Source organism: Pagrus major, chromosome 22 (assembly GCF_040436345.1).
Source record: "Pagrus major chromosome 22, Pma_NU_1.0".
NCBI classification, from domain to species: domain Eukaryota; kingdom Metazoa; phylum Chordata; class Actinopteri; order Spariformes; family Sparidae; genus Pagrus; species Pagrus major.
Window position 1 is genome coordinate 31,050,154 of NC_133236.1, and position 16,824 is coordinate 31,066,977.

Sequence of the window (16,824 nt, forward strand, 5' to 3'; positions counted from 1 at the left end):
GCTGTCCGACTGTTTAATCTGATCGCTTTTATTAGTTGATTTAAATAAAGTCTGTTTGAGTTCAGATCAATAATCAGGTTCACTGATCAGCTGATGTTTCACCAGCAGGAGGCGACACGTGGTCACAACCTGGGACCCAACAGGATTTATTGATTAAAGGTTCTGATGGATGTTTGAGTGAACTGCTCCTTTAATGACGAGCCTGCAGCTTCAGAACCACTGAAGGTCCACTTACTCACCTGTTCTGGAGCTTCTGTCAGTTTGTCACCGACGTAGATGAAAAATTAAAAAAAAAAAAAAAAAGTCCTCAGAGACACTTTAGACATTATGTTTCCATGACAACCATCGATCAGCTGACCGTGGTCCAAAGCTCCAGAACCAACCGGAAGTGGACCTGGAGCTGTTAAACTGAAGACTGCAGCTTTATTTACTGTTTGTATCAAAGTTTATTGTTTACAGTATTTCAGTGTTTTTGGATAAACAACAACAAAATAATTTAATTTTCAAACTTTAATCCAGAACAGGAAACAGTATCCTCCTGTCAAAGTAAAAGTGTTTAGATAAAGGAAGTGCTTTGTTTTATTACAATAAGAGTCCACTTCCTGTGAGAGGACAATTTAGAAAATAGTACAAAAATGACACTTCCTGTAGGTTTTCAAAATAAGACAAACAGCAGCAACAACTACACAAGCAGGAAGCTTCCACTGCCTGGTCTTTTCAAAGTAAAAGTCATGAGGAACTTTCAGAATGTGTTATTGTTTCCTAAAACAACCTGATAATAAAAGATCACACTCAGATTATTAACTACAAGCAGCAGCATTTCTTCTGACTTTTACTTTGAAGAGAATGTTTCCTCTTCCTGTAGAGGCAGAGTTCAAATCAAGCAGGAAGTGCAGCTCAACAGACAGGAAGTGATTCAGACTTCATCTGAACCGGACTTGGTTCGAAAAACTCTTCATTTAGCTGCCAGATTTACCAGCTGATGGATCTTTAATTAATTTAAACACAACATGAGATCATCGGTCTGAAGAACATCGGTCTGAAGATCATCGGTCTGAAGATCATCAGTCTGAAGATCATCGGAAGAAGAGACGAGTAAAGACGCTAAGCCCATCCTGACGAGCTGCCGTCAGCCTGGTCAGGATCAAAGAAAATGGACAGAGATGCTGAAGGACTCTGGTGTTTCTTCTCTCCGCTGGTTGAAATAATCTCAGAGACTCAAAGTGAGAAGAGAAGAAGACGAGCAGCTGATGATGACGTCAGACGTCTTGTTTCAAACACCTGCAGGAGAAAAGAGTTGACAGCTGAAGACAAGCAGGACGGTCTGACTGTCCCTGGGCTTTTAATGTGAAGGGACAACTTCCTCTCCTTTTTTTTGTAAACAATTTTAAACAAACATTAAAAACAAAATATCAAAGGTAGATTGAATTTCATGATTAATACGAAAACATTCAACTTTATACAAACTGATTAAATTAGAGACTCGTTACTGTAAATAATCAGAAATCAGCCTTAAAGTGTTTACAGTGTAAAGTTTTTACAGTGTAAAGTTTTTACAACAGAACATCAGAACCAACAGAACATCAGAACCATCAGAACATCAGAACAGAACACGTCTCAGGCAGCTGGTCTCTGACCCATTAAGACTTTTTAACTCAACGTGTCTCAGACTGAAGTGACATCACTTCCTGTTCCACAGTCACTACAAACCTGAGGAAGCTGTTTTAATTTGAAAATCATTTCCTGTTTGTTTCACAGTAAAAGTCTCAGTAAGCTTTGACTTGTCAGAGACTTAAAGTCTTCACATGATGTCACCAGAGGACGGAGCAGAACCAGCCGAGGTCTGAGACGTCTCTGGAGTCAGAACGGTCCCGATCCCACAGGCTGAACACAGATTCTGCAGACTGGCCCGTAGTGATGAACAGCTGAGTGTGTTTAAAGGAGCAGTCTGTAGCTTTATAATGGAGCGAAAACAAACGGGCCTTTAAGGACTTAAAGGAACAGTTCACTCTAAAACTAAGTTCAGTCATTATGGACTCGCCCTCATGCTGATGAGAGTCCGGTGTAGCTTCTGATTCCTCAGAGTGCAGCTGGAGACCCGCGGGGTTCCCTCCTGCAGCAAAGATCCATATAACGGCGTCAATGGTGCCCGAGACGAAAAGGTCCATAAAACTACACAAAGACTTTGTAATATTCCTCCATACTGCTCGTCCGCTGCAGTCCAAGTGTCCTGAAGTGGCGACATCCAGAGTTTACTGGACGACGTCATTCAGTCCATTTTACAGCCCGAACAGTCGCTGTGCTGTATCTGCCTGGAGGCACGAGGCTCCTCACAGCGTTTACACTACGGAGCAGGAAGTGAATCAGTGACCCGCGGGTCTCCAGCTGCACTCTGAGGAATCAGAAGCTGCACCGGACTCTCCTCAGCATGAGGGGAGTCTGTAATGACTTTCATTCTACAGTGAACTATTCCTTTATTCCCTATTTTTATTTCCTTTAGGTGCCGCAGGTCCTTCCTGCTGTCAGACTGTACAGCCAGCACTGCTCCAGCAGACCTCACGTGCACTGCGCCATAAAAACTCCACACGCCTTCTGGTTTGCACTAATACCAAACTGTTTATACTTACACTGTTCATATTATAAATACTATGTATATACGAGTTAACTCTCTTATCTCTTATCATATTGTTTATTTTCTACTTTTTATGATTGTTGAAGCGTGACGCGGTCCTTTGGCTGCTGGGACTGAGGAATTTCCCCATTTGTGGGACAAATAAAGGAATTCTGATTCTGATAATGTGTTTGTATGTGGCGGACCCTGCCACCTCTCCAGCTTCACACAGTGTTCTGGACCTTATTGTCCTGACAACAGTTTGACCTCATTAATATGTAAATATTAAAACATCCTCCTTTAACTGAAAGACTGGATCAGCTGTGACTAATCAATAATCAATAATCAATAATCAATCATCAATAATCAATCATCAATCATCAATACACTGATCTTCAACCCTAACGGACAGAAAATGATCCAACATGAACGGAGCTGATCAGCTGGTCGATACCTGACCACTTTACCTGGCAGGTGTGTTGGTTCCGGAGCTGTGGCCGCTCTGTGGCCGGTCCCGGTGCCGCGGACCTCCCGCTGCCGGGCAGGACGCGTCCAGCTCGGCCTGCAGCTGCAGGATGTAGTCGATGACGTGCTGCAGGATCTCCACCCGGCTGGCGGCCCGGCCGGGCGGCAGACCGGGGACCAGCCGCCTCAGCAGCCGGTAACACAGGGCCATGTCCCGCAGCAAGAGCACCGGCACCTGCGGCTCGTCCTCCGCCGCCGCCGGGCTCGTGAAGCCCGGCAGAGGACTCCTCCTCCTCCTGCTCCTCCTGCTCCTCCTGCTCCTCCTCCTCCTCCTGCTCCTCCTCCTCCTCCTCCTCCTCCTCCTGCCCGCAGACAGCAGCGGGCTGCCGGCTCTCATGTCTGCTGCTGACCGCTGAGCTTCATGAGAGGACCGGGACAGAGCCGGGGACACGTCAGAGAGCCACGGGGACACGTCAGAGCCTCGGGGACACGTCAGAGAGCCTCGGGGACACGTCAGAGCCTCGGGGACACGTCAGAGCCACGGGGACACGTCACAGAGCCTCGGGGACACGTCAGAGCCACGGGGACACGTCAGAGCCTCGGGGACACGTCAGAGCCACGGGGACACGTCACAGAGCCTCGGGGACACGTCAGAGCCACGGGGACACGTCACAGAGCCACGGGGACACGTCAGAGCCTCGGGGACACGTCAGAGCCTCGGGGACAGACTGAGCCGCACTGAGTCTCTGAGCGTCTTATAGACCCGCGCCGCTCTGAGCTGGACGCTCATTGGCTCTCACCAGAGTCCGTCACCTCCACAAGCGAGCTGATTGGTCCGTGGACCAGCAGCCTGCAGCTCACCTGAGAGCTCACCTGTCACCTGCCACGCTGTCCTCTTATTATGAGGACATTATTAATAATTATTGATAAATATGAGAACAGCAGGTGGACACAATAACGTGAACACGACTGTTTCCTGTTTGAGATTTAATAAAAGACTCAACACAGACAGGAGCTAACAGACAGAGGCTAACAGACAGGAGCTAACAGACAGAGGCTAACAGACAGAGGCTAACAGACAGAGGCTAACAGACAGAGGCTAACAGACAGGAGCTAACAGACAGGAGCTAACAGACAGAGGCTAACAGACAGGAGCTAACAGACAGGAGCTAACAGACAGAGGCTAACAGACAGAGGCTAACAGACAGGAGCTAACAGACAGGAGCTAACAGACAGAGGCTAACAGACAGGAGCTAACAGACAGGAGCTAACAGACAGAGGCTAACAGACAGAGGCTAACAGACAGGAGCTAACAGACAGAGGCTAACAGACAGGAGCTAACAGACAGAGGCTAACAGACAGGAGCTAACAGACAGGAGCTAACAGACAGAGGCTAACAGACAGGAGCTAACAGACAGGAGCTAACAGACAGAGGCTAACAGACAGGAGCTAACAGACAGGAGCTAACAGACAGAGGCTAACAGACAGAGGCTAACAGACAGGAGCTAACAGACAGAGGCTAACAGACAGAGGCTAACAGACAGGAGCTAACAGACAGAAGCTAACAGACAGAGGCTAACAGACAGAGGCTAACAGACAGGAGCTAACAGACAGGAGCTAACAGACAGAGGCTAACAGACAGGAGCTAACAGACAGAGGCTAACAGACAGGAGCTAACAGACAGGAGCTAACAGACAGAGGCTAACAGACAGGAGCTAACAGACAGGAGCTAACAGACAGAGGCTAACAGACAGGAGCTAACAGACAGAGGCTAACAGACAGGAGCTAACAGACAGAGGCTAACAGACAGGAGCTAACAGACAGAGGCTAACAGACAGAGGCTAACAGACAGGAGCTAACAGACAGAGGCTAACAGACAGGAGCTAACAGACAGAGGCTAACAGACAGAGGCTAACAGACAGGAGCTAACAGACAGGAGCTAACAAACAGGAGCTAACAGACAGGCGCTAACAGACAGAGGCTAACAGACAGAGGCTAACAGACAGAGGCTAACAGACAGGAGCTAACAGACAGGAGCTAACAGACAGAGGCTAACAGACAGAGGCTAACAGAGGTAGCAGGTGTAGGTGTAAAGGAGGATGTCAGGGAGCCGTCTGATTGGCCGGCTCAGTGGTCATCAGCGCTGAGTGTCTCTTGTGGAGCTCGGCGATGATCATTTCCACGATAATGCGAGGAAACTGCGAAACACGAGGAAACTGTACCGAAGAAAGTTCATACCACTCCGGTTATTTGGAAATAGTTCAGCTCAGAGACGTCACCACATCAGGTCTGACAGAACAGGACGCGTTAAAGCTGAACTGAACCAGCTCAGGAACACAGCAGCAGAACATCCTCAGCTTTACCTTTGATTTTATTGTCTTTAATCGGGTTCGGGTTCGGGTCAGGGTCAGGGTCAGGGTCCGGGTCAGGGTCAGGGTCAGGGTCAGGGTCAGGGTCCGGGTCAGGGTCAGGGTCAGGGTCAGGGTCAGGGTCCGGGTCAGGGTCAGGGTCAGGGTTCAGGTCCGGGTCAGGGTCAGGGTCAGAGGTTCCCCAATAGCCTTTTCAGAATAGCGGGGTCTTTAGAAAAAATGGGAAACCCGCCATTACGAAGAATGGAAGGCTGTTTTCGGAAAGGCGGTGTAACCAAAAGAACAATATAAAAAACACATGGTGATAACAGCCCTACGTTCAGTGTCTCTGTGGTCGTCTCATGTCCTGTCAGCAGCATTCATTCAATTCTGTCCTCGAGACGAGCTGATTTACATCCAGGACAAGTGATGATGAAGCAGGAGGACGACGACCTCTGACCTCTGACCTCCACTGGGTCAGAAACACATCAAGTGTTCCAACAAACTGGACCCAGAAAAATATACATCACCCAGCAGGAGTCCTGCTAACAGCCTGAGGCTAAAGCTAACAGGCTCCAGGCTCCAGGCTCCAGGCTCCAGGCTCCAGGCTCCAGGCCCGGTGCAGTGGGTCTGTTGGAGCAGCTGGACTCGTGCAGGAACTGTGGACATTTGCAAGACAAACAACAAAAGCCAGCAGCAGCGGCAGCGGCAGCGGCAGCAGCAGCTGTCCTCTGTTCTTTATGAAAATGTGATGTAACAGTAAAACCCTCTGTGGCTTCAGGGATTTGAATGTCAGCCAGCGGCTGCAGGACGTGTTTTACATGTTGCAGCTGCGTGTTGGAGGATCTGAGCGGCGCCGCGACCTGCAGACGCTGATCACAGGACGATAAGATGCAAAGTGTGAGGACGGCTGTCCTGCTGAACAGACCACAGCTGCTCCACCTGCAGAGACATGAGGGACATGAGACACGAGACACACGAGACACATGAGGGACATGAGACACATGAGGGACATGAGGGACATGAGACACATGAGGGACATGAGGGACATGAGACACATGAGACATGAGACACATGAGAGACATGAGAGACATGAGGGACATGAGAGACATGAGACACATGAGAGACATGAGGGACATGAGAGACATGAGGGACATGAGACACATGAGACATGAGACACATGAGACACATGAGACACATGAGGGACATGAGACACACGAGACATGAGAGACATGAGGGACATGAGACATGAGAGACATGAGGGACATGAGACATGAGACACATGAGGGACATGAGACATGAGAGGCATGAGGGACATGAGACACATGAGACACACGAGACATGAGAGACATGAGAGACATGGGACACATGAGGGACATGAGGGACATGAGACATGAGAGACATGAGACACATGAGACACATGAGACATGAGACACATGAGAGACATGTATTAATATAAACAGGCTCAGGCTGACTCATGATGTTCAGTCTTCATATTCATAAATGAGCATAAAATAAATGAAAGATGTAAAAGAAGGTATAACTCGTCATCACTGAGGCTCGTCAGGTTCTGACACCGACAGGAACCGGGCCTCAGTGTTTGTGGACCCGACTGTCACATCAGGTGACGGAGGAGGAGACATAACAACCAACATGGCTGTCAACCAGCTGACCTCAGGTCTGGACCCAGGCGTTCAGTGTGTGACGTCAACATCCAACCAGAACACACCTGAAGTTCTGACTCAGCAGAACCGGACGGGCCTGACATGAGTTCTGGTGCTCAGCTGATGTTCACTGAGTTCAGGACGGTTGAACGTCACATCCTGAGATGGTTCTGCTCGGTGCAGACCTGATGATGTCATCGTGTTCTCTGGGTCAGACTGTCGGTTCTGTGACTGTCAACATTCAGCAGCTTCTATAAATGATCAGAACTCAGACCAGCTCAGTCCAGTGGTGGGCAGAGAGTAATCAGATTACAGCTGCAGGTCACATCAGTTTAAATAAAGATTTAATTAATTCTTTCAATAAAATCTACAACCTGAGCTGATGTTCCTGCTGCACCGCTGCTGCCCAGCAGGTGGAGCTGCAGACACATGATGGAGTCAGTGAGGAGGCAGCTGGAGACCTCCAGAGGTCATCTTCATCAACCTCACCAGCTCCTCCTCCTCCTGCTCCTCCTCCTGCTCCTGCTCCTTCTCCTCCTCCTCCTCCTGCTCCTCCTCCTGCTCCTCCTGCTCCTCCTTCTCCTCCTGCTCCTCCTCCTGCTCCTCCTCCTGCTCCTCCTCCTGAATGCCTCACAGTCCAGTTTGAGGCCTCAGAGCTGAAATCAAACCGTGCTGGTGCTGGTGCTGGTGCTGGTGCTGGAGCTGGTGCTGGTGCTGGTGCTGGAGCTGGTGCTGGTGTGATGCTTCAGATGAACCGGACCTCTGAAGTTAAACTGTGACTGAGCTCCTGAGCCGGGTTTCAGATAACAGACTGAAAACATCCAAATCACTGAGAGGAAGCAGACTGACGGTCGCTGCTCCGCTCAGTCGTTAGCACACATGATTAGCCGTCGCTAAACACAACCAGCACAGAGCTGACGGCCGAGGCCACACTTCTGTGGCCCGGCTGCAGGATTCAGTCTGGACCGGATCCAAGAGCTCCTTTAAGATTCTGATGGAGATGAAGCTGCCTCAGACATGTGTTAGCTTTAGCTTCAGTCTGTTAGCTTAGCTTCAGTCTGTTAGCTTTAGCTTCAGTCTGTTAGCATGATACCCTTCCTGTTCAGATCCTCAGGAATCATGGGAACTGTAGTTTCAAAACGTTTGTCATGATTTTTCCTCTAATAGAAGTAAAATGATGTAAAATAAGTGGAGTCATAAAATCCTGATATATATAATATATTACTCATATATTAATATAATGGATAAATGTTGAGACACAGCTTATGTGGTCAGAACCGTGGGTCTGATCCTGTAACAGCGCCCCTCTCCTCTCGCTGGGTTCGGCCCGGTCGTCTCAGTTTATGGACCTCCCCCTCCTCCCCCTCCTCCCCCTCCTCCCCTGGCTCCCTGCCGTCGGTCCTTTGTTCTGGTCGTTTGATCCTCAGCAGCAACATTTCCATATTTTGAAAAGCCACTTCCTGTTTTACAGCTGGGCAGTAAACTCAGCTGCAGAGAGTAGTTACAGTCTGACAGGAGCGCTCACTCTCCGTCCTCTATTGTTGTTTTACTGTCAGTGTCTCGTGACCTTCGACCTCTGAACCTCTTGTTCTTCAAGTGTTTCCACGGTAACCTTTCAGCCTCTCTGGTGGTAAAAACATATTTTAACATTATGTTTTACCTCTCGTGCACATTACCCAGAAGGCCCGGCTGAGGTCACACTGCGTCTGATCTGCTGGTGTGATTACTTCAGAACACAGGTCCAACAACACGCAGAGCCACAGAGTCACAGAGTCACAGAACTCACAGAACTCACAGAACTCACAGAGTCACAGAACTCACAGAGTCACAGAGTCACAGAACTCACAGAACTCACAGAACTCACAGAACTCACAGAGTCACAGAGTCACAGAACTCACAGAACTCACAGAACTCACAGAGTCACAGAACTCACAGAGTCACAGAACTCACAGAGTCACAGAACTCACAGAGTCACAGAACTCACAGAGTCACAGAGTCACAGAACTCACAGAACTCACAGAACTCACAGAGTCACAGAGTCACAGAACTCACAGAACTCACAGAGTCACAGAGTCACAGAGTCACAGAACTCACAGAGTCACAGAGTCACAGAGCAGCAACTCTTCACTACATGTAAAGGAACTGTTAGAGTACTCAGATTACTTTTTTGTTGTAACCAGTAAGGTAACACAATAGTTCTGCTATTCAAGTAATCTGTTATTTATTTAGTCTTTCATAAAAGTAATCTGTTACTGTCTTTACCTTTTAAAGTGTCAGGAACGTGAAGTACTCGCTACTCCTCAGCTGTAATGTAACGAGTTACTGTACCGGAACGTTACTCTTCAGCTCCTGCATGTGGTCTGATAAACTGCCTCCAGTGATGTCACTCAGTTGCATTGTGGGTAATGTAGGTGAAAAATGAATGAAATAAACACAGTGACATCTGGTTCTGCTGTGTTGATTTGGATCATGTTCATAATGAGTCTGGTGCCTACATTACCCACGATGCAACTCGATGGTCGACAGAGCAAATTCACAAAAACAGAAGTTTAGCGTGTCCCAGATGTCATGATGTTCCTGATGTGCCTCAGGTTATAGTCTGAGGCTGAGGAACACGCTCTGAGGAACACACTCTGAGGAACACGCTCTGGGGAACACGTTCTGAGGAACACGCTCTGGGGAACACGCTCTGAGGAACACGCTCTGAGGAACACGCTCTGGGGAACACGCTCTGAGGAACACGCTCTGGGGAACACGTTCTGAGGAACACGTTCTGAGGAACACGCTCTGAGGAACACGTTCTGAGGAACACATTCTGAGGAACACGTTCTGAGGAACACGTTCTGAGGAACACATTCTGAGGAACACGCTCTGAGGAACACGCTCTGAGGAACACGTTCTGAGGAACACATTCTGAGGAACACGCTCTGAGGAACACGCTCTGAGGAACACGCTCTGGGGAACACGCTCTGAGGAACACGCTCTGAGGAACACGCTCTGGGGAACACGTTCTGGGAACACGCTCTGAGGAACACGCTCTGAGGAACACGCTCTGGGGAACACGTTCTGAGGAACACGCTCTGGGGAACACGCTCTGAGGAACACGCTCTGGGGAACATGTTCTGAGGAACATGTTCTGAGGAACACGCTCTGAGGAACATGTTCTGAGGAACACGCTCTGGGGAACACGCTCTGAGGAACACGCTCTGAGGAACATGTTCTGAGGAACACGCTCTGAGGAACACGCTCTGAGGAACACGCTCTGGGGAACACGTTCTGAGGAACACGCTCTGAGGAACACGCTCTGAGGAACACGCTCTGGGGAACACGTTCTGAGGAACACGTTCTGAGGAACACGCTCTGAGGAACACGCTCTGGGGAACACACTCTGAGGAACACGTTCTGGGGAACACACTCTGAGGAACACGCTCTGAGGAACACGCTCTGAGGAACACGCTCTGGGGAACACGCTCTGAGGAACACGTTCTGGGGAACACGTTCTGAGGAACACGCTCTGGGGAACACGCTCTGGGGAACACGCTCTGAGGAACACGCTCTGGGGAACACGCTCTGAGGAACACGCTCTGGGGAACACGTTCTGAGGAACACGTTCTGGGGAACACGTTCTGAGGAACACGCTCTGGGGAACACGCTCTGGGGAACACGCTCTGAGGAACACGCTCTGGGGAACACGCTCTGGGGAACACGCTCTGGGGAATATGTTCTGAGGAACACGCTCTGGGGAACATGTTCTGAGGAACATGTTCTGAGGAACACGCTCTGAGGAACACGCTCTGAGGAACACGCTCTGGGGAACACGTTCTGAGGAACACGCTCTGAGGAACACGCTCTGAGGAACACGCTCTGGGGAACACGTTCTGAGGAACACGTTCTGGGGAACACACTCTGAGGAACACGCTCTGAGGAACACGCTCTGAGGAACACGCTCTGGGGAACACGCTCTGAGGAACACGCTCTGGGGAACACGTTCTGAGGAACACGCTCTGGGGAATATGTTCTGGGGAACACGTTCTGGGGAACACGCTCTGGGGAACATGTTCTGAGGAACATGTTCTGGGGAACACGTTCTGAGCAGCAGGAGTCTTCACCTCCTGTTGACTCCACGCTGCTGTGTAAATCCGCCTGCAGACGTAAACAGCTCGTTAACTTCAGCTGATGAACTGTTGAAGCCGCTGCAGATAATCCGGATTATTCTGCTCAGATGTCTGAGTGGAGCCGTGATCCGATCAGACTGCGGACTCTGTGTTCTGGTGTCAGACTCAAACAGCCACAATAATCTGATTATCTTCAGACTTCTGGACGGCCGTCCGTCAGCTGTCACACGTGTCACTTCCTGCTGCCGCCTGACACTTTAAGGAAACCTCAGATTGAGGTGCCGCTGCCCTCTGGACCTCCTCCTGTGGTTCTGACCTCAGCTGGCTGACTGTCAGAACGCTGCATGAACAGAACTTCTGTGTGAGAGGATCACTCACACACACACACACACACACACACACACACACACACACACACACACACACACACACACACACACACACACACACACTCTCTCTCTCTCTCTCTCTCTCTCTCACACACACACACACACACACACACACACACACACACACACACACACACACACACTCTCTCTCTCTCTCTCTCTCTCTCTCTCACACACACTCACACACACTCTCTCTCTCTCTCTCTCTCTCTCACTCTCTCTCACACACACACACTCTCTCTCTCTCTCTCTCTCTCACACACACTCACACACACACTCTCTCTCTCTCTCTCTCTCACACACACTCACACACACACACTCTCTCTCTCTCTCTCTCACACACTCTCACACACACACACACACACACACTCTCACACACACACACACACACACACACACACAGGAGCCCTGACCGGTGGAGGTGACCCACACTGATGAAGATCATGAGATGATGTGACTGAAAGCTCAGGAACAGGAGTCGTGATTTCTGTTCCCCTGCTGGATATTGAGCTTGTTGAAGCTGCAGCACCTCACTGAAGGTCCATTTAGAAGATGTTCTGGAGTAAATCATGTTAACACTTGTCATGGTGACTGGAGTCATCTCCAGCTGATGGCTTCATGTTTACCAGCAGCTGAAGTCCAGTCAACACACCAGCTGCTGTCAACATGGACGTTCAGAGGGGAGGAGGAGGAGGAGGAGGAGGAGAAGGTGATGAAGGTGAAGAAGATGATGAAGATGATGAAGATGAAGGTGAAGAAGGTGAAGATGGTGAAGATGGTGATGAAGATGAAGAAGATGGTGAAGATGATGAAGGTGAAGAAGAAGAAGATGAAGAAGATGAAGATGAAGAAGATGATGAAGGTGAAGAAGAAGATGAAGAAGATGATGAAGGTGAAGAAGAAGATGAAGAAGATGATGAAGATGATGAAGAAGGTGAAGAAGATGAAGAAGGTGAAGATGAAGAAGAAAATGAAGAAGATGAAGATGAAGAAGAAGAAGATGAAGATGATGATGAAGGTGAAGAAGAAGATGAAGAAAATGATGAAGATGAAAATGAAGATGAAGAAGAAGGTGAAGAAGATGAAGAAGGTGAAGAAGGTGAAGATGAAGAAGAAAATGAAGAAGATGAAGATGAAGAAGATGAAGAAGAAGAAGATGAAGATGATGAAAATGAAGAAGATGATGAAGGTGAAGAAGATGAAGAAGAAAATGATGAAGATGAAAATGAAGATGAAGAAGATGTTGAAGATGAAGAAGAAGAAGATGATGAAGATGAAAATGAAGATGATGATGAAGATGAAGAAGAAAATGATGAAGAAGATGAAGAAGAAAATGATGAAGATGAAGAAGATGAAGATGAAGAAGATGATGAAGATGAAGAAGAAGATGAAGAAGATGATGAAGAAGAAGAAGAAGAAGATGAAGAAGATGATGAAGAAGAAGATGATGAAGATGATGAAGAAGAAGATGATGAAGATGAAGAAGAAGATGAAGAAGATGATGAAGAAGAAGAAGAAGAAGATGAAGAAGATGATGAAGAAGATGAAGATGAAGAAGGTGAAGAAGAAGATGATGAAGATGAAGAAGAGATGCCAGTCTAAACTCTGCTCAGAGTCAGTGATGTCATGATGAAGTCACCTCCGCCCTGACGAGCCTTTAAGACCTTCACCTCTTCACTTCTTCACCTCTTCACTTCTTCACTACGGATGCAAACAGCAGCCTGGAAACTCCTTGAAGGACCTGGGGACTGATTTCAAGGATGCGTTGATACCTTGAAGCTCTGGACCGGTCCTGGAACTGGACTTTGAATCAACACTGAAGCAAACATGAAAACAACATCTACGTCTCCATGACGACGGGTCATGTGGTGTGACTGATTAAACACAGGCCACCAACAGCCAATCAGCTTGCAGCATCAGTGATCAATAAGCAGACACAGGGAGGGTTCAGTTCCAGCTGATTTATTCAGTTGTCAGATTCATGAAGCAAAAACTCGGACTGCTCCTTTATTTCTTCTTCTATTGCACAGAAATAATGAGTGAAACAAAATGTGCTGCTGACAAACACAGAGACACTTTCTCTCCTCAGGCACACAAACTATCTTACACAACAGATACACGCGCTTCCGTCTGGACAGCTGCACACAGCGAGGCAGTGAAGCAAGGCAGTGAAGCGAGGCAGGCTGGCGGGATCCGAACCCTCAACATGCTCACAAATCATATCATCGTTCAGTCAGAAAAGTGGAGAAGAAGAAGTGCCTGACGTCATTTCCCTTTGACGGTACAAAAATAAGCCTGAAAATAGTTTTACTCTTTAAAAAAACATGAGGTATGTTCTGGTTCTGGTTCTGGTTCTGTAAACATCAACACATGTTCCCGCCATACCTGTCGGTCACTTCCTGTGGAGGAAGCTGAAAACCCATAAATATCAAATAAACCGTGTGAGGAGTCAATAAAACAGTCCTGAAGGTTCCGACCCAGAACAAACATCCTCATACATCAGAGTCAGTCTGGTCCGGTCGGGAATGCATAGTTCGGGTCCTGGTTCTGACCCGAGCAACAGAAAACTGAATCCATAAAACCCTGTTGAAGTGAAGTGAAGTCAGTTCATTCATGCTCTGCTGCAGAACCGCTGCAGAACCGCAGCAGAGTGAGTCCAGTCCGCGGTCCCCCCGAGACGGCCACCCGTCACCCCGGAGCTCCAGAACCCCCCTCCAGAGCCGGCTCCGGGGCGGACGGAGACAACAACCCCGGATCAACACGTGAACACCAGGTCCGAGTAGTTCGGCTCCAGCCAGGTCCCGGCGATCATCTCGCGCAGCTCCGGGGTGCAGTGGTCCGGGAAGTCGAAGTGGGACCCGAGGCTGCGCTCGCTGCCGCACGAGTCCAGGTCTTTGTCCACCAGCGACAGGCTCAGGTTCCCCGGGGCCGAGCTGCAGGACGCGCTCCACGGCTCGGAGGAGGCGTGGAAGCCGGCCAGGAGGCTCAGGGTGAAGTCGGTCCCGTCCGCGGGCAGCTCGTCCGGGTCCTCCCCGCAGCAGGACGAGGTGGAGCCGGACCGGGACGAGGAGGCTGGTGAGAGGGAGGCCGGGTATGAGGAGGTACCGGTGCCCTGCCGGGTGATGTTCTTGAAGCTGTAGAAGAGCCGCCCGGACGAGTCGTACATGCTGGTCACCTCCGGGTCGGCGGCGGAGCTCAGGCCGGCCGGCACCGTGGCGAGGCGGTACCGGGACGGCTCGTCCTCCTCGTCCGCCTGAAACTGCTGCTCCTCCTCGGAGTCGTCTTCATCATCGTCCTCCTCCTCCTCGTCGTCGGTAAACTCCCGTTTTATGGGCTTGTTGGCTTTGAAGCTGGTGGTCAACACGTACCGGTACCGGGGGTCCTGGTGCTGGTGGTGCTGCGGGAGGTGGCTGCTCGCTCGGCCCGGACCGGCCGCCGGCTTGCTGGGCTTCAACTTGGAGAATTTCTTGGCGGCAGCGTGGCTCTTATTCACGGGTCTGCCGCCGGGCTTCTCCGGGGACGGAGCGGCGGGCTTCCCCGCAGGAAACGCGCAGATCTCCGTCTTGGGCTTCTTCTTGGGCCGGTACTTGTAGTCCGGGTAGTCCGCCATGTGCTTGAGCCGGAGCCGCTCCGCCTCCCGGATGAACGGGATCTTCTCGGTGTCCTTTAACATCTTCCAGCGCTTCCCGAGCCGCTTGGAGATCTCGGCGTTGTGCATGTCCGGGACCTGCTCCATGATCTTCCTCCGCTCGATCTTGGACCAGACCATGAAGGCGTTCATGGGCCGTTTGATGTGGCCCGAAGCGGTTTTGCACCAGTCCGGCTTCAGCGGCACGGGGCTGCCCGCCGAGGCCGCCAGCAGCTCGCTCTCCTCCGGGTCGGTCGCTGCGCGGGACCCGCTGTTAGTCACCACCCCGCCATGTTCCGACTGCTGAACCATGTTCCGACTGTCTGTGTCGGCCTGACCGCGGCGGACTCGAACTACCGGCCGCAGACACCCGTGTGCTCTCTGTCTCTGTGTCGGCTCGGTCCGCTCGGCCCGGCAGAACTCTGTCTCTGTGTCGGCTCGGTCCGCTCGGCCCGGCAGAACTCTGTCTCTGTGTCGGCTCGGTCCGCTCGGCCCGGCAGAACTCCGTCTCTGTTCAAACCTCCAAGCCGGCGTCTTATTAACCGGCTGATCATGCGCGCGACGTTACCGCCCTCGACCAATAGCCGCTCTTCTTCTCCCGAACCTTCCCGCCTCCGCAGCGATCCCAGCCAATCACAGCCCTCCGACCTCCCGGCCGGCCCGCCCACCGGCGTCCGGCCGTTACAATCCAGCTTCAATTGATGAATCAGAGATCGATGCTGGACCGGAGCTGTCGGCACCGGGCCGCAGCCAACATGCTGAGGTTCTGTCAGACCAGGTCATAGAAGTCAGCCAAGATGAAGTCATGAAATATTGTTTATCTTTAAAACATTTTAAATATTGATCACACAGCTGCTGAAGGAACCGATCAGTCATCAATGTGAAAGTCTTTGTGAAATATTCTAAATATTATATTATATATATTATATGTATTATATATATATATAATACATATAATATATAATATAATATGATATATTATATTATATATTAAATGTATTATATATATATATATATATATATATATATATATATATATATATATATATATATATAATACATTTAATATATAATATAATATATCATATTATATTATATATTAAATGTTTCCATATAGAACTGTCACCTTGTACAGACAAAAAGTCATGTTTCTCTCTCACACATGAGAAAACACATATCTGTCTTTTATTTTGAAGGACTTGCTGGTCAGACACAGCAGGACAACATGAGGACAGAGGACACCACAGAGCAGCTCAGAGGACACCACAGAGCAGCTCAGAGGACAACATGAGGACAGAGGACACCACAGAGCAGCTTAGAAGACAACATGAGGACAGAGGACACCACAGAGTAGCTCAGAGGACACCATGAGGACAGAGGACACCACAGAGCAGCTCAGTGGACAACATGAGGACAGAGGACAACATGAGGACAGAGGACACCACAGAGCAGCTCAGAGGACAACATGAGGACAGAGGACACCACAGAGCAGCTCAGAGGACACCATGAGGACAGAGGACACCATGAGGACAGAGGACACCACAGAGCAGCTCAGAGGACACCATGAGGACAGAGGACAACATGAGGACAGAGGACACCACAGA

The 16,824-nt window shown here is 49.7% G+C and overlaps 1 protein-coding gene across 1 annotated transcript; it reads right to left on the reverse strand.

The window, feature by feature from the left end:
- Positions 1-13,538: 13,538 nt before the first annotated feature.
- On the reverse strand, positions 13,539-15,874 carry sox11b (SRY-box transcription factor 11b). Its single transcript, XM_073492596.1, has one exon. The coding sequence runs from the start codon at positions 15,530-15,532 to the stop codon at positions 14,348-14,350; it is 1,185 nt and encodes a 394-aa protein (XP_073348697.1). The 5' UTR covers positions 15,533-15,874; the 3' UTR covers positions 13,539-14,347.
- Between the last annotated feature and the right edge of the window lie 950 nt (positions 15,875-16,824).